Genomic DNA, 22,161 nt, shown 5'->3' with positions numbered 1-22,161 from the left:
TTAAGAGAAGGTATTTCGGTGTATGTAGACTTTTTCCCGCCACGTTATCTGTTGCCAATAACATTGATTGTTTTAAATATTTTTGAATTTTTTCTTCTCGCATAGAGTTAGCTTTTGGTCCTCTAAATTATGGCATAATTACATTTTTAATTTTTAGAGCAAAAAGCCGAATTATGCCAAAATTGGAGGTGTATGTTGACTTTTTTCCTTTACTGTACATAAAACAAAAAACGTCTTAAAATGTGGTAAAATCAAATGGTAGTAGAAAACATTAAGACTGGTTAATTTGGAAAAAGTAATGAACTGCCTAACTGAAGGGTATACAAATGTATGTATGTATGTATGCTATACAAAGTATACCCTTCAATATCATACAAAAATAATAGATTTTGCTCTACTACAATCTTATGAAATTAAATCATTGTAGGAAAAGTAGAATGAAGTCCACCAATATTTACAATTAATTTAAATTTTAATTGACTTGACTTACCGAACCAAAGAACCAATCAAAGATTACTGTCCCATTCACATCCAGTTCCACGTATTCCCTTTAGAATGATTAAACCTTTTGAGATAAAGGAAGCCACAGATTTATCACTTTTGTGTCCAGCTCAAGGATATCCAGCTCCTAGATTTCGATAAAACCAACATTCAAGTAGAAGTAGCCTCTTAGATATAGGATAAATTAGTTTTATATCCTCTTTTTTAAAACCCATTTCTACTAAGCCTCCCACATTGTCGACTGATACGAAATGAGGTATTAAGAGAATATGGATATTGTACTCCTTTGTCCAGCTCAGGCATATCCGGTGCCCATTAGCAGGAATCTTAACCAGCTTAGAAGGGTACGAGATCCCTACTTCCATATTCCTTCCTTAGGCAGATTTGGTTCATTCATTTTTTGTTCACAATTTAGTTAGCATAGACATGTTAGGCGAATTGTTGATTTTTTCAGTAATCTTTAGACTTAAATGGTAATCGTGAGTTGGAGGTGTATATCTACGCAGGTGACTCCTATGATTAGGCTAATCCGCGATCCGTTGTACATATCCTTTCCACTGAGATTCCAGAATTCCTTTATATTTCTGTCTGTTAGCACAGAAAGATTAAACATTAAGAAAAATGAGAAAAACAAACCGCTTACCGCGAATGCGAGTAAAATAACACTAGAGTTTGTAAAGGAAGACTTTGAAAATTGCTTTGACAACGACGATTATTCTTTAAGAAACCAATAAATTGGCTAATAAAATATAATTGAGGACATGTTTAACTAATTTGGGAATTATTGCGACAGCTGTGTTATGTTGCAAACGTTAAATAAACATTTAAACAACTTTGAACAAGACGCGCTCCAAGTTCTTTGGATTGTAACTAACGCGTTATTTAAAATACCAAAGTTACAAGAGTTGCCAGACACAAGCTTGGCAATATATTGCCAGATTAGCGTTAAGCGCCGTTTCGAGTTTTAAACGAAAGTTTGAAAATATATCTGAAAAATATTCAAAAACTTGAATGCACATCTCTTTTTAAATAAAAACTCTTTTGAAACATTTTTTAGTTTTGTTTGTATTTGGTTTTTTTTTTTTCGTTTTTTGTTTTTTTTTTTTCTTCTTGTTTATTTTATTGTGAAAATACGGCCTACGGGAAATTTGGGTCAGCTCCCTGCCTCAAAAAAACTAGAATCAGAATATTAGCTTAAAATTACGCAAAAACAAAACGTCTCAACCGGGAGGGGGGATTTCTAGGGATGATCTTGCTCTTCCTCTCGTTGTGTACATACACTAAACAACAAAAACAAAGAGGCTTCTGCCGCCGCCGAAGATGATGATCCATCCGCCAGCTGTAGCTCCAGCTCTAGCTGGTCGATGCCGTCATTGGTTTTGTGGGTGGCGGTGGCGTTGTTGTGGATGTATCCGTTGGTGATTCACGATTCTTCTCCTGATTCCAGCTCTTGAGGCCCTCAGGCAGTGTGGTGTCTTCTTCAAAGGAACCAGTTCCCTCGACAAATTCCTCGTATGTGGATTTCTCCTTGAATGGACGTGGGCCTAGCAGCTCGATCATATCATCCCGACTAAGGACTTCGTTTTGAAGCAAACGTTCGGCCACACGGCGCACATCCTCCTTGTGCTCGGACAACAGAGTTGTCGTCGCCTCGTGGGCGCACTTAATTATCGATCGTACCTCTCCATCAATCAGCTGGGCCGTATCCTCGGAGTAGGGCTTACTGAAAACCGGATCACCGCTCTGGCCCACATCGAAGCTAACCTGACCCACCTTCTCGTTCATGCCGAAACGAACAACCTGCGAGTAGGCAATGTCGGTAATCTTCTTGAGATCGTCTTGGGCACCAGTTGTAATGCGATTGAAAAATAGCTCTTCGGCCACGCGTCCACCTAAAGTCATGCACATGCGATCGAAAAGTTGCTCCTTCGATAGCAAATAATGATCTTTGGGCAAATACTGAGCATAACCCAAGCCCTTGCCTCGCGGTATGATGGATACTTTTAGCAAAGGATCGGCGTGCTCCAAGAACCAACCGGCTACAGCATGTCCAGCCTCATGGTGGGCCACCGTGCGTTTCTCCTCTGGGGCCAAGACATTCGTCTTCTTCTCCATGCCGGCTATCACACGCTCAATGGCTTGTTCGAAATGCTTCAGAACAATCGAATCTTTGGAGTCACGTGCCGCTATCAAAGCGGCCTCATTACACACATTGGCAATATCGGCTCCGGTGAAACCCGGCGTCAGGGCAGCCATTTTTCTCGACAGATCATTCTTATCCAGTTCGGTTTTGAGTGAACCCAAATGAACTTTGAAAATACTTGCCCTGCCCTTAATATCCGGTGCTGGGACATAAATCTGACGATCGAAACGACCAGGACGCATCAGAGCCTTATCCAAGATATCCACACGATTGGTGGCTGCCAATACAACCACATTGGTGGTGGTATTAAAGCCATCCATTTCCACCAGCAACTGATTCAAGGTGTTCTCCTGCTCGGAATGGCCGCCAAATGTTTTGCCTCCACGCTTTCGACCCACTGCATCGATTTCATCAATGAACAGAATGCAGGGTGCATGCTTTCGGGCCATGGCGAACATATCGCGTACACGTGACGGTCCCACGCCCACAAACATTTCAAGGAACTCGGAGCCAGAGACTGTGATAAATGGAACATTCGCCTCGCCAGCTGTGGCCTTGGCCAGCAATGTTTTACCCGTTCCCGGTGGTCCGGTGAGCATGGCACCCTTTGGGATTTTTGCACCCAGATCAATATACTGTTGAGGATTCTTCAAGAAATTAACAAATTCCATAATTTCGATTTTGGCCTCCTCACAGCCGGCCACATCCCTGAAAAAGTAAAAACAAAATAAACAAACAAAAAGCAAAAACAATTAGTTCCCATTCTGACAAAGCGAACAAATAAAAAATGTAATTTAACCCACTTGAAGCCAACACCAATTTCTGTGGGATTAATTAGTTTTGCTGTGGATTGCATGACACCGCCAAAGAGTCCACCACCTTTACGTCCACGACCACCGGCTCCCATCATATCCGCAGATTTGCGCATCATGTAGACGAGGAAACCAATGATCAATAACGTTGGCAACAGACCCGTCAAACTGGCCGCTTCGACTTCGTTGCGATAGATGACAGGAACAAAATTGATGGATTCTGTACCCATTTCGGTTTGTGCCGTCTCCAGATTACGCTCAAAACTATCCACACTGCCGATATTGAACCAAAGAACGCCGCTGCCCTGACCACCGTTCTGTTGAAGTCGTACGCGTACCCACTTTTTGTTGACCACCTCCAGTTTCTCCACAATGCCCTTGGAGAGATAACTACGAGGAAGATACACACATTATTTCTAGCAGAGATTCGGCGGATGGTGTGTGTGTGTGTGTGTTGTTACCTGTTAACAAACTCCTTCCACGAGATTTCCTTGTAGCCCATTTCGAAGAAGGCAAACGAACCGACTAGAACGACAGCGCCAATGGCTCCCAGAAGGATCCAACGTTCACGATCACCACCACCGCCTTCGCCGCCCAATGGACGACCACCGGGACTATTTGCGCCACGATTCGCTGCTGGTCCTCGCGAACTATTACTGAACATGCCAAAATTCCAATCAGATTTTGATTCTGAGGCAGCTGAACTCTGCGCCTTCGGCTTGGATGACGATGAGGAAGATGAGGAGGAGGGTGGTTTCTCTGTGGCTGGTGATTTGCTTGTTTTCTTATCGCCCTTTGGTTGTGTTTTGCCGGCAGCCTCGAAATATTTCTCAAAACCTTTTGGCGGTTTTTTGCAAAACAATTGCATCTGTTGGACTATGTAACGTAATAAGGGTGACATTTCCACCGATAGTACACTGACGCCGGCTTCACGCTGCACCTGCTCCAGTTATGAGATTAAATTAAAGTTGTGAAACTTTGTGTTAAGTTGAGTTGGTAGGGGCGGGGAGAGATTATCTTTCGTTCTTACCTTATTATTTAGCGGTCCGGTTAAGTAGCTTCGCCGCATTAAGCTATTCATCGCCTTGGCTGTGCTCAGCAAACGGAAAGCCATGACGACTCAAAAGATTTAGGATATTTTTCCGCCGCGTGAGGTTATTATTTAACGATGAGTGGGCTGATTTGACACCTCTTCCTTTTGCGCCACCTTCCCCGTGTGTTAGCGTCGTCAATTTCCACTTACACCTACGACAATTCGGTTAAAACTACTGTATGGGCAAGCTGTTTTGTCCCAAGCCCTGTCGCAGTGTCAGTGTCTCGTTTTGTAATTGAAAATATGTAATAAAATCAAAATTGCTCTTATTTATTACGAATTGTGAAATCTGACTAGGGCTGCATCACATAACATCCATTTAACAGCATCATTTATGAGCACTGTTCAAATTTAACAGTAGTTATCGCAAAGTGTTATCGTTATTGTTACCGATGAAAATTTATCGTCAACTTCGACGAGAAACAAGCCAACTTGCCAGCACTGGTTATGTTGTTAGTGTGGTACGTATTTGTCCAGTTGTGAAAATTCTTTTCTCTAACAAATAAAATAATTAATTAACATAATTTTCAAGCAAAATTATGAAATACAAGTGCTCAAAGACTCAATGCTGTGATTAGCTATCAAATATTGCCAAATATACAAAGTTTAATGGGTGAAAATTCAAATTTGCGAATGCCGAAAAAACTAGAAGCACAGAGAAAAGAAAAAACTTACCAAGTTGGCACTGTATGGATGTGTGTGTGTGTGTGTGTGTGTGTGTGTTTGTGTCAATGTGTCTGTACCAGCACTGTATGTGAGCATGTGTGTAGAGTGAGAGCGGCGGCTATATGTACAGTTTTTTTTTCTGCTAAATTTAAGCAAAATTCACAAAGAAAAAATTAAAGAAGAATGTGTAAAAATAGTTAGACAAATGCAGTGACAATGTATATATAAAAATAATATATACATATATGTGTCTGTGTATGTGTATGTATTAATATATGTATTTGGCTGCCTCGTCTGCGTGTATGCCTGCTGCGTGTATGTGTGAGTGCGTGCAAAAAATGTTTTCCGGTCTCTCGCAACACTGAAAAATCAATAAAAGTGCAACAACAAAAACAACATCGAGTCGGTGTAGATTTCACTTGCTAATTGTTCCAAATCTTTTTCTCCATCTTATAAATTTTTTCAATTTTCTCTTCGTCTCTTTGCAGCTTTTGTAACTAAAACTCCGTTTTGACATCACTTTCATCAAAATAACAACAACAACAAAATAATAAAAATGATAAATAATACTTTAAAAAAATTATAAAACATACAACAAAAAACCAACTAAAATAAAACAAAAAAAAAACACCAACGAAAACGAATCAAAAAATATAAATAAAAAAGCAAATAATAATTTAAATCACAAATAAAAAAAAAAAAGGAAAACAACAACACCAACAGCAACAACAAATTTAGTTACATACCCCAACAACAACAGCAAATAAAGCTCAAAAAATTATGGAAAACCGCAACTGAGAGAAAAAAGCAAAGAGAGAGAGAGAAAGAGAAAAAACCAAAGTCGAAGTCAGTTTTTGGCCATAAAAAACTCTTAATTTTTTTTTGTTTTTAATTTAATTTTTACACCAACAACAACAAAAACAAACAAAAGAAAAACAAGTTAACTAAAGTGAAAAAAAAATTATATTAAAAAAAGAAAAACCAAACAAGCAAAACAAAAAAGCCGGAAAACAACTTCAAAAGCGAGGAAGAACTTCAGAGAAAGAGAGAAAGTCAAAGAGACCAACAAGGAGAGTGAAGAATAAATAAAAAAAAGAAGCTAAAGTCAGCTAGAGAAACAGAGAGAATAGCGACTGCGCAAATAACAGCAACAACAAGCCAAGCTTGAAACTTTGAAGACTTGCGGGGGAAGAAAGCTAAGAACAGCAAAGAGGCGGAAGCTACGAACACCGAGATAAAGAGAGATAACCGTAAACCAACAACAAACCAAACAAATTGCAACGCTGTGAAATTAACTCGTCAATACTCAAAAAGCAACAACAAATAAGAAACAACAACAACCAACTGAAACGGTAGTCTTAGATAGAAGAACGGAAAATAACAATAAATAAGCGTTAATCAGCAACAAGCAAGAAATAAAACAAGAAAAATAAAAGAGAGAATTAACGCAAAGAGATAGGAAGGCGGTGGCGAAAGAGAGGTGTAAGCCAGATTGTGTGTGTGTGTGTGAGAGAGAGAGAGAGCAAGTGCAACAAACAAGGATAAAACAAACGGAAAAGCAAAGGCGGAGGCTCTTTAACCCCCCCACCACCACCACCACCAACTACAAAAAGGAGATCTCTCCAAGCTCTCAAATAGCAGCATCAACAACAACAGCAGCATCAACAATATAAAAAGAAAAAACAAAAACAACAAATCAAACAAACCAAAACTTCTCATTTAATTTTCCTTCAACTAAATACAAAATACAAAAAGAGAAAACGACGAAACCACACAAAAAGCTTTAATTTAATTACGAATTTTTGTTACCATACACCCCGCCCCGCCCCGCCCATATGTCCATGCCCACAAAACCCCATTCTTCCCCACTCTACAACGACAACAACAACAAGCCACACAAAGGAGCAACAACAACAACTGAATTAAAGTTTTAAAGTACAAAATAACCGGGAGTAAAAAACAAAAACAAAACAAACAATTTAATTTAAACGCCACAAAACAAGAAACAAAAACATAAATAAAATAATAATAATTTAAATTATTTAACTAAACAACAACAACAAAACGGAAACAACAAAGAGAAATTTAGTCTTAAGTCTAGCGCTGGGGGCAGCCCTTCACGCCTCCTCCTAAGCGACCACGCCCCCATTCTGTAACTGAGAAACTGTAAAAACAAAAACAAAACTGCAACTACTCGCCGCAACGAGAGAGAGGGAGTGAGAGAGAGACTAGAAAAGAGCAAAAGCCTAAGCTAAAGTAACGGATCTGTGTCTAAAACTAAATAAATAAAAAAAAACAAAACAAATTTGCAGGAAGCAAAGAGAAAATAGAGAATAGAAGAGAAATCTAGAGAAGACAAGAGAAAGTTAGAGAAAAAAGAGAGCATAGCGAACGCTCAGCAAGATAACCTTAAGAGCGAATGCAATATTGCATATAAAAGGATTGAAAGAGAGACCATAAAAGATTGCTAAGGAGAAAGAAAGAGAGAATCGAGCAACAATTGTGCCGCAAAAACATAACAGAGAAACGAAAGCAAAGCAAATAATAAATAAAAAGTGTGAAAGAAACCAACAACAACATTAAACGGTAACAATAAATACAAAAAAATAAAAAAAAATTTAAACAAAAACAAAAAACATTGAAAACCAAAAATCTACAAGAATTCTATTAATTTTTAAGTCACGTTTTACACAAGAGAAAACGAGAGACAGAAAGAGAGAGAGAGAGACGAAGAAAGTGATAAAGAGAGAAAGTGATAAATAGGAAGAGAGTGACGGCGAAATGTAGAGAGAAGAAAAGCAAAAGAAAATACAACTGAAAACACACACAAAATACAACAACAACAACAACAACAAACGCAACTTAACTTAGCCAATAATAAAAAAAAAAGAAACAAGAAAAAAACCTAAAAACAACAAACGGAAGAGTAAAAGCAACAACAACTGCGGCTTAAGTGCCAAAGAGAAACAATTTTTTTTTCTAAAACTGAAACGAAGAAAACAACAAAAACAAAAATAACTTCTTTTTTTTACAAATAATTTTCAAATAAGTTTTTTTTTTTGTTTTTTATAAGTGTACCTAGTGAGAAATGTTAAAAGTCTAAATGGAATAAACAAAAAGAATTAAAAACAAAAAACATTAAAAAAAAAAAAACAAATTCAAAGAAAGATTTAACAACTCTGTGATAATTAACTGTAAATTTATAAAATATATAACAACAACAACAACAAAAACGAAGAAAAAACAAAATCTCTAAATGGAAAACTGAAAAAAGCTAAACAAAAATCTAAAAAACAAAAAAAAACCAACAACAACTTTACACTTAAGAGCAAATAACAAATTAAAAAAAAAAAAAAAAACAGAAAACAAAAAAAAAAACATTGAAACAAATTCGTGATATCTTAAAGGACTTCGATACATATATACTATAGTATATTATATATTATATTATATAAAAACCAACAAACAAAAACAATATATAAAAAAAAACAAAAACAAAAACGTAATTTGTAAAAGAAGAAACCGAAACTAAGTGAAAAAGAAAACAAAGAAGAAAAGAGGAAAAAAATCAACCCTAGGTTATAAAAATAAGACTTCAAAAAGCATTCAAAAACAAGAAAAAAAATTAATAATCGTAGATTTAATGTTATAAAAGAAAAAACAAAAGAAAAACATAAAAAAAAACAACAACAAAGAAAGAGAACATAGAAGCAGAGGAGACAAAGAGAGGAAAAGGACGAAGACGAGGACGATTACACGGACACACACATAAAGAGTATCTATATCTATATATACACACACACACAATACATATAAACAATTCATATATTTGCCTAGTAGATAAAAACAAAATAAAAACATCAACAACAAAAGAGTAAACGAAACAGCAATAAAAGAGAACCATCAACCGAAAAGTAATAGAATTATACAGCGAAAGAGAGAGCATCAAAGAGAATATCAAAGAGAACCTGGCAAGAGAGAGAGACAGAAGAACCGAGCAAAGGCGAATGGCATAACCAAACTGCAAAGAGAACAACAAAAGCTACGACGGATCAGTGCAAGAGAATCAGCGATAAAAAGGAGAAAGAGAACGAACCCAGTGTGCATAAACAAAAGAGAGCGGCAGATTACAAAAACCCCACAAAAGAGAGCAAGGGAGAGAAAACGAGGAGACGAGAAATCAACGCTAGGTGGCTATAAAGCCAAGTTTCCCCTACCCCACGTTAGGTAGCCCCCTAGCATTTCAGATCGCCCGCCCCCGCGCCGCGCCGCGCCTTCTCCACACGCAAAAAAAAGAAAAATCACAAAGGGCGCCGCCACAGAGCAATTGAATTAATTTGCATTAAATATATAAGAATATAAAACAAACAAAAAACACAAAAACAACTTAATCAATAAAATAAAAATCACACTATTACTTCCTAAATACAAAAAACCACAACGATTGCCTACAACAAGAACAAACAAAAATATATATTATATATATAAATAAAAATAATACAAAAAAAACAAAAATACCAATTTAACCAATTTCCGAAAAACAACAACAACAAACTATTCAAATATCAAACAACAAAACAAAAACAAAAAACTAATCTAGCCCAAAAAAAAAAAAAAAAAAAAAACAAACAAACTAAACAAAACATTTAAATGAAATAAGTATTCCATATAAAACGAGCAACAAAAACCACAAGCCCCAGTGTATTTTTCTAGTAAAACTAAAAAATAAAATAAAAAATTTCAAAATAACTAAATTTAAAACCCCTAAAAATAAACAAAAGAAGAAACCAACCAACGGCAGCAGCAGCTGGAATGCATTTTCATTATTAAACAAAACACAAAACGAATAACAAATAAAAGCAAAGGAAAGCAAAAAACAAAAACTTAACAATATTTCTTGGCATTTTTCTCAACCATTTTACATTAAAAAGAAACTATTCGATTTGCCCTCCAAAAACAACAACAACAACAACCCACTTCTCCTTACCCCCTCAAAAACAATACACACCCCTCGCCCACAACTACTAAATCTCTTTCTTCATTAACAACACCAACAACAAACAACAAAACAAACCAAAACAAAACAACAAGCAACAACAAAAAAAAGAAGAAGGAAGAAACAAAATAAATAAAAGAAACAACAAAAATTTGTTTGATTAACTTCGAAGACAAGGAATTTCAGTGCCTCTTGTGCCAGTGTTTAGCCAAAATATATATACAAAAAAAAACAAAAAATAAAAAAAATAAATAAAAATAAAATAAAAAACAAAAAATAATAATAATAATAATACGAAACAAACACATATACGTATTTATTGCTTAGTTTTTCTCTTTGATAACAACAAAAACAAACAAAAAAAGAAACAATTTTTTGTCGGGTCGTTTTTTGGTCCTTAAATTTTTCTAATTTTCTTTGTGTTGGAGTTTTCGCAAAAAGACAAAAAACAAATACAACAAAACAAAATCTCGTATTGCTCTCTTCAACAACAACAACAAAAGCAAAAACTCTTCTTCATCATTATAATCATATAATTTACAAAAAAAAAAAAAACGGATACGGATTGGATTTTCACATCAAAAAAGACCAATAGAATCAAGGAGAGATACTCAACCGGAACCGTAACATCCCACAGTCAGTCAGTCAGTCAGTCACTCAGAGAGTCATCCTTCACTCCCAATTCCCAAATTATCCGCAGAAGGAAGGAAACCTTTTGAAATTATCCTGTGCTAGTCACGTTAACAGCATTTTTTCAATCTAATACAAAAAAAAAAAAAAACAACAAAAAAACAACAACAAAACTTTCCTCGATCGATTCTTAAAGTAATTGCAATTGCCGCCGCCAATATGAATACACAATCGAAGGTTTATCGCACAGGTGAAGGTGAGTGACAAATTAATATTAAATACACTTAGTTTATAGTTGAATATAGTAATCCATAAATATCAATTAAGCATTAACCCATTTGGGATCAGTTATTGTTGGGGGTCTTTAAAAGGGAAACTTGTTTTTCAAACACTTCCAAAAAAAAGAATTATCATTTGAAATCGGTGTAAGTTATTAGAATTAGAATTAAGAGTTACGGTCTGAAGGAGTTTGCTTTGACGGACGGACTGGCGGACATGGTTATATAAACTCGTCTCGTCATGCTGATCAAAAATATATATACTTTATATGGTCGGAAATGCTTCTTTCTATGCGTTGCACACTTCTGACCAAAATTAATATGCCCTTTTTGCAAGGGTATAAAAATTGTGAATGTGGTCATGTGGAATGGAACAGAATGGTGGCCATTCTGGGTTGATTGCACTTTGTTTCATTATAATCGGTTCAGAATTACGGGCTGTATCTTTGACGCAAGTTCAAAAAACGTGACTTCGATATAAATTTGAAGTTGTCTCACAAAAAACATCATCTCTCCTAAAGTATTTCAAATTTCTAAAACCATTTTAAGGACGACATTTTCAATATTCATTTAGTTGCAATTCCCAACTAGTTTTAACGTTCAAGACATGGTATGGCTATTGCAATTCTGGAGTTCTTTAGCAAAGTCTGCTATACAGACAACCTGCTCACCTTTTTGTGTTGCCTTTAAAATGACCTCGGCCCGACTAAATGCAAAGTTTGACTAATTTTTTTAGTTTCCCCATTATAATTAGTTCCTGAGAGTGTTTTTGTAAAAAAACGGATAATTAGTTTTTAATGTCTTATCAAAAGAACTTAGAACGATCTAGAAAATATTGCTGGAGGATATGCATTACCAGTTTCCTAAGCCCACTGATACAACTACTTGATGTAGATCATCAAGCTTAAGAATTTACTTACTAGAACTAAAATAATAAAAAATTAAAACGGTTTTCAAAAATCTCAATGCTAATAGGAACTTAATTAACGTTACTTACTGCTAAAGTAATTGTAAATGATCTTGTTGAAATACTTAATTTTAGGTGTATGTAATTAAATGCGAATCAAGTTTTGCATATAGAGAATCAGAGAAGGAGAGGGAGAGTGAAAGAGTAAAGAGAAAGCACATATTGCGACGGGAATGGGGAATGGCTTTCAAATTGACATTTGAAAAACCAGTTTCATGTCTCAAAAATGTAACTTTCCCATTCACACACACACACACACACACAGGCACAGAAAATCTGATCGTCTTATTCATTTTTTCTATTCTTTTTTTTACTGCAGAGATCTATGATAATTTGCCATGCGATGGCTATTTCAATATGAATGCCATGCGCAATTTGGGTATTCCCACAACATTTCCCACAATTGGTACATTCACACTGGACTCGACCACCCTTGGCCTGCAGCCGCAGCAACAACAACAACAGCAGCAGGGACCACCGACGCCATCTTTGGGCATGGGACAGCAGTCTATGCAACAGCAGCAGCAGCAGCAACAACAGCATCATCATCAGCAGCAACAACAACAACAACAGCAACATCTTCAGCAACAGCAACATCAACAGCAGCAGCAGCAGCAACAACATCAACATCAACAGCAGCAGCAACAACAACAACAACAGCAGCAGCAGCAACAACAACAACAACAACAACAACATCAAAGCATTGGAATGTTTGATGCCAATGAGGTGAACGATGTCATACAAAATCCCCCACAAATTGGCGTCTTTCAATCAAATAGTGTCCTAACTAACGGAGGCAATAGCTCCTCATCAATATTTGGCTCAAATTCAAGTAACTCGACATCAAATGCTGCCAACGATCCCAATCAGGCAACACGAGAAACAGGAATCATTGAAAAGTTATTGGTATGAACTAGCAAAAGAATTTAATCGAATTTATCCAAATTGTTTCATTTATATATCTATCTATCTATCTACTATCTATTTGCAGCATTCTTATGGTTTTATACAATGCTGTGAGCGTCAGGCACGTCTCTTCTTTCATTTCTCGCAATTTAGCGGCAATATTGATCATTTAAAGATCGGTGATCCAGTGGAATTTGAAATGACATACGATCGTCGTACGGGCAAGCCAATTGCTAGTCAAGTATCTAAAATAGCACCCGAAGTGGTATTATCGGAGGAGCGTGTAACCGGTACAGTGACCACCGAATTGCGTACGGATAGCGCCAATAATGTGTTAAGCTCCAGCGAGACAACTGGTCGCATTAGCTATGAGAATCGTGGTGAATGCTTCTTTTTACCCTATACCAAAGATGATGTCGAGGGCAATGTTAATTTGAGGGCTGGCGATAAGGTCAGCTTTCAAATTGCTACAAACCAAAGGTTAGAATACATACAAAAAAAAAAAAAAAAACTATCACACTCTAAAACGTTTAGCTAACTATTTTTTTTTTGATTTGCTTTGAAAAACAGAGGCAACCTGGGCGCCTGCCATATACGCCTGGAGAATCCGGCACAACCTGTGAAATATCGTGGTGTTGTTTGCTCCATGAAAGAGTCATTTGGCTTTATTGAACGCGCCGATGTTGTTAAAGAGATATTTTTTCATTTCTCCGAAGCCGAAGGCAATGTTGAGCTACGTCCTGGCGATGATGTTGAATTTACCATACAAACGCGTAGCGTAAGTAACGGTTAATCAATCAACTCGAATTGAATTATAAATAAACGACTTTCTTTTCCACATCAGCAATCGGCTTCTGTACCACCACAGGGTAGAGAATTTGCATGTAATATAACACGTCTGCCACCCGGTTCTGTAATCTTTGAGGATGTCGATAATACTGTGTATAAGGGTCAGGTATTAAAATCATTGGATCGCAATAATCCTGTACGACAGAATAATGATCCATTGCCGGGACGTATACGTTATCGTGCTCTTGATTATTCGGAAGTTGAAGTACCATTCGGTGATAAGGATCAAAAAGGTGATTTCACATTGCGTCATGGCGATTGGGTGCAATTCCTATTGGCCACCGATAGGCGTGATCAATTGCAACGTGCCACATCGATTGCCCTGCTAGATGAGACCTTTAAAGTGTCGGGCGAGAAACGTGAACAGGGCACAATTGCTTCGCTTAAAGATGGTTTTGGTTTTCTACGCTGTGTAGAGAGGCAGGCGCGTTTATTTTTCCATTTCACCGAGGTCTTGGATACGGTAAGATGCCACAAATAATATCAATTCAAAGAAAAAAAAACTCATTTTGTTTTTTTTTTTTTTTTGTTTTAGAGCCGCGAAATAGAGGTCAACGATGAAGTGGAATTCACTGTCATTCAGGAGCCCGGTTTGGCTTATAACAATTCGCGTTTGCAGGCCATACGCATTAAGCATCTGCCGCCAAATAGTGTGCAATTTGAAACTCTCATGGCCAGCAATATTGAAGGTAATTAAGACCAAAGAAAAGTTAGATCAATGTGACAAGAGTTCAGAGCTCTAATGTCGGACTATTAGGTTTTTTTTTTTATCATAGATTCATATTCGAACAGTTTAGTTAATTAGTATTGTTATTGTCATTTGCAGGCTGCGTGACACGAGAGGCACCCAAGAGTCCCATTAAATCTCAAGATCGTGTCGAGGGTGGCGTTATAACCTATGAGCATACCGATAGTAAAAAGACTATAATGTATTTTCTTAAAGACTGCGAAAAACCACCAAGGATTGGGGAGCGTGTGCGCTTCGATATTTATATGGTAAGAATTGACAAGAGACACACACAGAGAGATGAAGAGAGAGAGAGCGACTAAGTAACTGTCTTTTTGTTTTCAACAGGTCAAACGTAATAAGGAATATATTGCCGTTAATGTCCAACAAATTTCCCTACAACAACAGCAGCAGCAACAACAGCAGCAGCAGCAGCAGCAACAACAACAACAACAACTCATTACACAACAATCAATTGAACAGCAACAACTTCTTTCGAATGGCATCAGTGGCAGCAGCTCAAATGCTTCACTCCAGAATGGTTATATAATGCATGGTAGTCCTGGTGGCAGTACCAGCAGTATGGGTAGCCTTACTCAACAGGCAATAACAACACCCGGTGGAGGAGGAGCAGCAGCAGCAGTAGCAGCAGGAACAACAACAACAACAACAACAACAGCAGCAGCAGCAGTGACAGCAGCAGCAACAGCAGCAAACCCAACTGGAACCGGAACATCATCATTAGATGGCATTGAGAATAATAATCATACGGAAAGTGCACAAATTTATCGCGGTTTTATTGCTGTAATGAAAGAGAATTTTGGCTTCATTGAGACTCTATCGCACGATGAGGAAGTATTCTTTCATTTTAGCAACTATTTGGGTAATCCCAATTGGTTGGAATTGGGCCAAGAGGTTGAATATACATTAGCCCCGAATGGCAATACCTCGGTATCGGGCAATTGTCTGCCCGCTGAGAATGTAAGAATGTTACCAAAAAATTCAATACCGCAGCCAGCAGTGCTGGAAACGGTACACAATGGTGTTGTGGCTCGTCCCTTGCGTTGCATCAATCCCGATCAACAGGAATACGCCGGCCTAATCGAGATACTCGATGAGCAGCGTACCACTGTCATTTCACAGCATGAATTCGGCATTACCAGTTTGGTTAACAAGCGAGATCTGTTGCAAAAAGGCGATTTGGTTAGCTTCCGCATCGATGAGAGCGGCCGTGCTGCTGTTGTCAATGCTGTGCGACAAAAGAAACGTTCCACCGTCGATTCCATTAAGGGGCAATTTGGTTTTCTCAATTTCGAGGTGGAAGATGGCAAGAAATTATTCTTTCACATGTCCGAAGTTCAGGGTAATACAGTGGCTCTACATCCAGGCGATACAGTTGAATTTTCAGTGGTGACCAATCAGGTAAGCTGAAATAGATGATGATTAGATCGAAAGGGGCTATCTGATTTTGATCTTTCTCTCTCTCTCTCTCTCTCGTCTTCAGCGCAATGGGAAATCTTCGGCTTGCAATGTTTTGAAAATAAACGATCGTCCCGATCGTCTGATCTCGCGCCTTAAACTCAATGGCGATGATACTGTGCCACGTTTAATATTGATACGGGCACCCAAGGGACCGCAGGGCAAAGGCTTTTCTGCGCTGGCACGCCATCCACGCATTCCAGGTGATTGATAAATACAAATCGTCTCAATTCCAAAAATACTAATAATATTCAAAATATCTCTTATCTAAAGGTACCTTGGTGGAGTAAATCAATTGTTCCATGCCAAAGAGGAGGCAGGCGAATATATTTTAGATGCACATCAAAGACAAAACAAAAAAAAAAACAAAATCAAAAAAAAAAAACATCCTATATATATATTTTTTTTCTATATTCTTATAACAAACATACCACAACCAACAAAAACAACAACAACAACAACATCAAGCAACAACCAACAGCAACAACAAGCAACAATTACAACAAACATCAATAAAAATTAACAAAAAGAAACAACAACAAAGTAACAGTAACTTGAACTTGTCGCTAGAAGAATAAAAATAAACCTAATACCTTTATATAATGAATATTATTAAAAACAAACAAAGAACCGAAACTAATAATCCTCCCCCATGCCCCTCCCCGCCCCCTAGATAAACGCTCTATTCGAAACGATAATAATAATAATATCTACCATATAATAATTGTAATTTATAATTGTAATTTGATAGCCAACAAACAAAGAATTAATGCAATACTTAAAGGGAACTCAACAAATTATATATATACATATATATAAACAAGTAAAAACAAACAAAAACAAAAAAACTGAAAAAAATAACAAACAAAAAGAAAAACCTAAAAAAAAAACCAAAACAAAACAAAAATATGATGAAATGAAGCAAAAGCGAAACGTAATGAAATCTTTGTGTCTGAAATCTAAAAAAAAAAAAACCAAAACAAGAAAAAAACAAAAAAAAAAAAAGAAACAAAAACAAACAATTTGATAGAATTTATTTCAAAAAAAAAAAAAAAAAAACTGAAACCGAAATTGCATAAAGAAATTCTACTATGATATAGATTAGCGATGAGGTGTGAGCGAGATGGAAACCAAATTGTGTGTACACGTATACTATTTTCGACTAGTTTGCTTTAATTTAAACAAAACAAAACAACAACAACAACAAAAACAAAAAACGGAAACCGATGTGGAATAGGTTTGAGAAGACAAATGTAACAAACAAAACAAAACACAAGAAACTTATTATTCTATATATAATGGCAACGAAGTCCTTGCAACAATATTTAACATATATTTATATGGCCTATTTTAATTGCTATTCATATACTTTGTTTTTTTTCCCCCATAGAGTTTGCTCTCTATATAGCAAATAATATACATTTATATTTCTCTGATCAATTTTTTGTTTGTGTTTGTTAAAAAAAAAAAAAAAACAATTTTCTATTTATTCAAAATGAAAGAGAGAAGAGCTAAGCGTAAAGTGAGTAAGAAAGAAAGAGATAGATGGGCGAAAAGAAAAAAAATTAAAAGTATTTTTACCTAAAACAAAAAGTCTAATTTGTATACATGCATATATAGATCTATATATATATATATATATAAATCTATCTACATATATATATATATTTTATAACTAATTATTATTATTATAATTTTGTTTCACGAATTTCTTATTTTTTCGCATTCAAACAAAACATTAAAAAAATGAGGGTTGCATTAACTTATTAATAATAACGAAAAGAAAAACCTAAAAATTATACACACACATACATACATACATATTTATTTATAACAAAAATTACTAACAACAAAATAAAAACTGAGAAATGAAATGGAATAAGAGAAAGAGAAAAAAATGTAAAACAAGTAAAAAAAAAAAAGAAACAAAAAACAAAAAAATAAAAAGCAAATTAAATTTGCTTAGCCAAAATCTGTTGATGAAAAACCATTTAATGAATGAAAATACATAAAAAAAATTAAACAAAAAAAATCAAGAACTATATATCTATATATATATAGAAGATCATCTATTGGTAATAACAAAAACAAAAGCAAATATATTGTGAACACTATGAATTTCAATTACTAAAAAACAAAAGCAAAGAAAAAACGAAAAAAAAAGAGTAAGAATGAATGAAAGATAAAACCATTTTTCCGGGATCAGTACGTCCTACTATATAGCCATGTTATATATACATTATACAACTATAACAACCAACAAAAAACAGCAACAACAAATAGTAACTTTAATATAAACCAATGTATATATATATATTTTAAAAACATATATATATATACATATATCAAGCAAGACAAATGTGTGGGGTAGGGGAAGCACAGAATGCCGACAAAGCAAAACGAAAGATGATTGAAAACAGACAGAGAGAGAGAAAGAGAAATGAAGCAGGATAACAACAAACAAACAAACAAACAAATGCTGCTACAAACGCAATGCAAACATAAAGAAAACAAACAAAAAACAACAACAAAAAAAAACATGAACAGCACAGAAACTAAATCCTTATTATTAATAACAAAAATTAAAACAAAAAAAAAAAACCAACAAAAAAAAACCTATATAAAAGTTTAACAAAAAAAATCGCAAAAAACCACACGAAAAAAACTGCAACAAAAAAAGGCAAACAAAAAAAGAATATAAAAATACATACATACATATGTGCTTGAATACAAACAAAAGAAAAAGAAAAACCAACAAAAAAAAAAAAACTAAAAAACAAAACACATACAAAAATAAAATACATATTTCAATAAAGCTAAATCTAAAATGTCTTTTCACTTGGTCAATGTTCAGTCGAAACGTTCCAAAGGGTCTGAGACGTTTCAAAAGTCAGTTTTTGGACCTGAATTCTTTCAAATTTTTGAATTTTGATTTTTATATTTTTGCCATCGGGTCATGCTTTTATCTAGATTAGATGAAAATACTTTCTGCATACTTTTAGGCTTATTTATTTTTCCTGTTTTAAAATATTTTACAAAATTGGTGATAATTATCATAATATTAATATGAATAACTTACATTTCTTGAGTATTTTAGCTTTAAAAGTCAGCTTGAACCTTAATTAAATATTCAATCTAATAATCCGTTTAAAAATTGTTTTTTTGTTTATTTATTAAGTTAAGTGAAGTAGGTCAGAAAGCCATAAAGTAGAATAAACAAATACTACGGGTTCTGCTTCTTTATGTCCCTTGCGGTTTTAGAGCGCTATAAAAAAGATTTTTGATTGCTGAAAATATTATTTACCGAAATAAAAGTTGAGCGAAATATATGGGTAAATTGAGAAAAAATTTAATTTGAAAAATTCTCAAAAACTATTTTGCGTATCGGTTTTCGAACGTAATTTTATGCTTTTAAATGTAATTTTTTATTGCATTGTTAGCTACGTCAATTATAACTATAATTATTATAGTGAAATAATCATTACAGAAATACAGTAGAATCCGCTTATAACGTCCGTCCGGCTATAGCGACTAAAGTTTTATGAGTGATTGGTTGTTCCCAATACTCCCGCCTCCGGATAGTACGTCTTCCGGATTTACACACGAAAATCGTCGGTCCCTTGAGCGTCGTTATAACCGTATTCTACTGTATTTCAATTGTTATTTCTACTTTCAATTTCGAAGTTAACGAATATTTGAAATGGCCTTAAAATAAAGACACGACTTGAGCCTGGTTGTAAGACTCTTAATTCTTAAGTCTTATATTAACAGAAATAATATTTTCAACTTACCTAAATCTGCAAAATTTGCCTCTTACAAACAATAAATGCGAGAATATTGGTTTTTTTTTTTGTAATTGTTTATTTATAAGAATAATTTATATCTGCTTAGAGTTTGTTGCTTTTGGTTTTGTATTTTTTGTTTTTGTTTTTTTCTTTTCGTTTTGTTTTGTTGGTTACATGACATGACTATGGTATCGGTATCGGTATCGGTATCGTATCATATATATATATATATGTATATATCCTCTATCCTTTATCGTTCGTTACGCTTGGTTTTTGAATTCATCTCTTTTAATTTCTCTTTGACAATTTATTTTACTCATTCATTCGTTCAGTTGATTTTGTTTTGCTCCTAGTATATATAATTCCTATATATATATATATATATGTAAGTAGCTGTATACTGATTGATGTAAATGTTATTGTTTTTTGTTTTTGGTAATTCTTTAAGCACTTAAAATTCAAATTCGAATGAAAAAAACGTTTTTCGATTTGTTTGCTTTATATAATTTGTAACTTATCGAAATATGTGTTGATTTTTAGTTTAGTTTTTTGTTTTTGACAATATTGCATTCATTCGATTTGTTGTTGTTGCTTTTCTTGTTGTTTATTAGTTGATTTCGTTTCGCTTGATTATACAATTACAGCTTAGTAATTAATTATATATATATATATGTATATATATACGACGACGAGTATGTTCAAAAATTGCGTGTAGTTTAGGGATTTAAAGAACGTTTGACGAATTTTAAAAACCGATTATATACTCCTACACATACATATATGTATGCAGGTATGTATATAAGTATATATATAAGTGTGTGTGTGTGTGTGTTTGGTATCGTAAATATATATAAAGGCGGTAAAAAGGGATTTTTAAACGGCTTTTGTTTTGTTCAACTTACAAAATACTTTTATATATATATATGTATATAAAAAAAGAGTATTTCGAGTTCGTTTTTCTATTCTTTTGTTACTTCTTTTTGAAGGGGAAAAGTGTGTGTATTTGTGTGTGTGTGTGTGTGTGTGTGGGTGTACAAAAAGTCGAGGTATAATTGGAGTAGTGCATCGGATTTTCTTATGTATTGCAGTTTGGGTAAAAGGGAGGGGGTCCAGGGCGGAGAGGGGAACTCAACTGAACTTATTTTTTTCATTAAATAATTTAATTTATATGTATGTATAGATACGAGTATATGGCTGTGCTCTGGTTTTTTGTTTTCCTTTTATCTCGATAATTCCTATAATTACTATATAAAATGTATGTTTTGTTGTTGCTGTTGTTGTTTTCGTTATATTTATATATGTATGTGTATATAAGTATAATGCGCCGATGCACTGTAAATGTGAACAAATATTATTTCTTTTCAATTTGTTAAAAGTTGAAACAAACTTTCTATATTAACTAGAGCGCTTCAATGTTGTTTGTTGTTCTTGTTGGCTCCTCACTTTAGATCGAAGGGGGACCGTTGGCGGCGGGGGGAAGAGGGGAATGGTTGCAATAAAGATTCCAAACCGAATCATAGACTAGACATTGACTAGAGCCCTTAGTCGATGTGGCTATGTTTTGGGGTCCTTTTTAAATTATTACATTCATAATCATTTCATTGCGTGTGTGTAGGTGTGTGTTTATGTTTGTGTGTGTGTGTCTTCAATAGCCTCTTTGGTGTGTTTCTTAGGAGAGGAGCTAGTGTGGAGAGACTTAGAGAGAGAGAGAGAGAGAGAGACAGAGGAGCAGGCACTTATAAATATAAAAGATCCTAATAGTTAATGATTTTGTTTTTCAAGTAAAATTTATCGTTGTACAGATTCGACACACACACACACACACACAGACACACAAACACATTGGCGCTCTATCAAGAATTACCCCCCTTTTTCCCTCCCCCAGCCTCTCATCCATCCTTCATGATGTTCGTTAGGACGAGCTGCAAAAATCACCTCAAGTTATTCCTTTACTTTTTTTTTGTTGTTGTTAACTTTTTTAGTACGCTTGTTTTGTCTTTTTCTTAGTTTTTTTTGGTTTCCTTTTTGTTTCTTTTTCAAGGGGGTGGTGGGCAAGTTGTTGTTGTTGGTTTTTAATTTCCTTTGGATTTTTTTGTTTGTTTGTTTTGTGTCTTAAGGAAGAGTTTAGATAGTCTTAATATAGTATCCATATTTGATATTATCAATGGGGAGTAAATACCCTAGATCGGTATATATCTAAGTATATACGACGATCTTTTGTATGTGTGTGTGTGTGTGTGTGTATTTAGTGGGGGAAAAGTGGGTTGTTGGGTGGGTGAGACTTTGAAATTTTTGCTTGTGCTGAGTATTGGCTAAGCCAAAAGTGTTT

The 22,161-nt window shown here is 35.1% G+C and overlaps 2 protein-coding genes across 3 annotated transcripts; one reads left to right on the top strand and one right to left on the bottom strand.

Moving 5' to 3' along the window:
- Positions 1-1,751: 1,751 nt before the first annotated feature.
- On the bottom strand, positions 1,752-4,850 carry LOC6646103 (AFG3-like protein 2). 2 transcript variants are annotated; one of them, XM_023177778.2, is made up of 4 exons: positions 4,487-4,850; positions 3,918-4,399; positions 3,448-3,846; positions 1,752-3,352 (listed from the first exon to the last, which is right to left on the bottom strand). In XM_023177778.2, the coding sequence occupies exons 1-4, from the start codon at positions 4,568-4,570 to the stop codon at positions 1,855-1,857; spliced, it is 2,463 nt and encodes an 820-aa protein (XP_023033546.1). In that variant the 5' UTR covers positions 4,571-4,850; the 3' UTR covers positions 1,752-1,854. The 2 variants fall into 2 exon arrangements, with proteins under 2 accessions (XP_023033546.1, XP_002068945.1); XM_002068909.4 differs by having other exon boundaries at positions 3,918-4,396.
- Positions 4,851-10,677: 5,827 nt separating this feature from the next.
- LOC6646102 (cold shock domain-containing protein E1) lies at positions 10,678-16,434 on the top strand. Its single transcript, XM_023177776.2, has 10 exons — positions 10,678-11,097; positions 12,406-12,992; positions 13,078-13,472; positions 13,563-13,770; positions 13,837-14,304; positions 14,377-14,530; positions 14,668-14,837; positions 14,917-15,990; positions 16,073-16,250; positions 16,321-16,434. Exons 1-10 carry the CDS (start codon positions 11,061-11,063, stop codon positions 16,335-16,337), a joined length of 3,288 nt encoding a protein of 1,095 aa, XP_023033544.1. The 5' UTR covers positions 10,678-11,060; the 3' UTR covers positions 16,338-16,434.
- Positions 16,435-22,161: the final 5,727 nt, after the last annotated feature.

The sequence above is a fragment of the Drosophila willistoni genome (assembly GCF_018902025.1).
Source record: "Drosophila willistoni isolate 14030-0811.24 chromosome XR unlocalized genomic scaffold, UCI_dwil_1.1 Seg105, whole genome shotgun sequence".
Classification (NCBI taxonomy): domain Eukaryota; kingdom Metazoa; phylum Arthropoda; class Insecta; order Diptera; family Drosophilidae; genus Drosophila; species Drosophila willistoni.
This window is presented reverse-complemented; position numbering and strand designations above follow the sequence as displayed.

Coding starts and splice junctions, on each gene's coding strand:
- LOC6646103 (XM_023177778.2), bottom strand. CDS start 4,570: ATGGCTTTCCGTTTGCTGAGCACAGCCAAGGCGATGAATAGCTTAATG. Junction 4,400..4,486: donor CCGGACCGCTAAATAATAAG/GTAAGAACGAAA, acceptor TCATAACTGGAG/CAGGTGCAGCGTGAAGCCGG. Junction 3,353..3,447: donor GAAATTGGTGTTGGCTTCAA/GTGGGTTAAATT, acceptor TTACTTTTTCAG/GGATGTGGCCGGCTGTGAGG.
- LOC6646102 (XM_023177776.2), top strand. CDS start 11,061: ATGAATACACAATCGAAGGTTTATCGCACAGGTGAAG. Junction 13,473..13,562: donor CAAATTGCTACAAACCAAAG/GTTAGAATACAT, acceptor TTTGAAAAACAG/AGGCAACCTGGGCGCCTGCC. Junction 14,838..14,916: donor TGCGCTTCGATATTTATATG/GTAAGAATTGAC, acceptor TGTTTTCAACAG/GTCAAACGTAATAAGGAATA.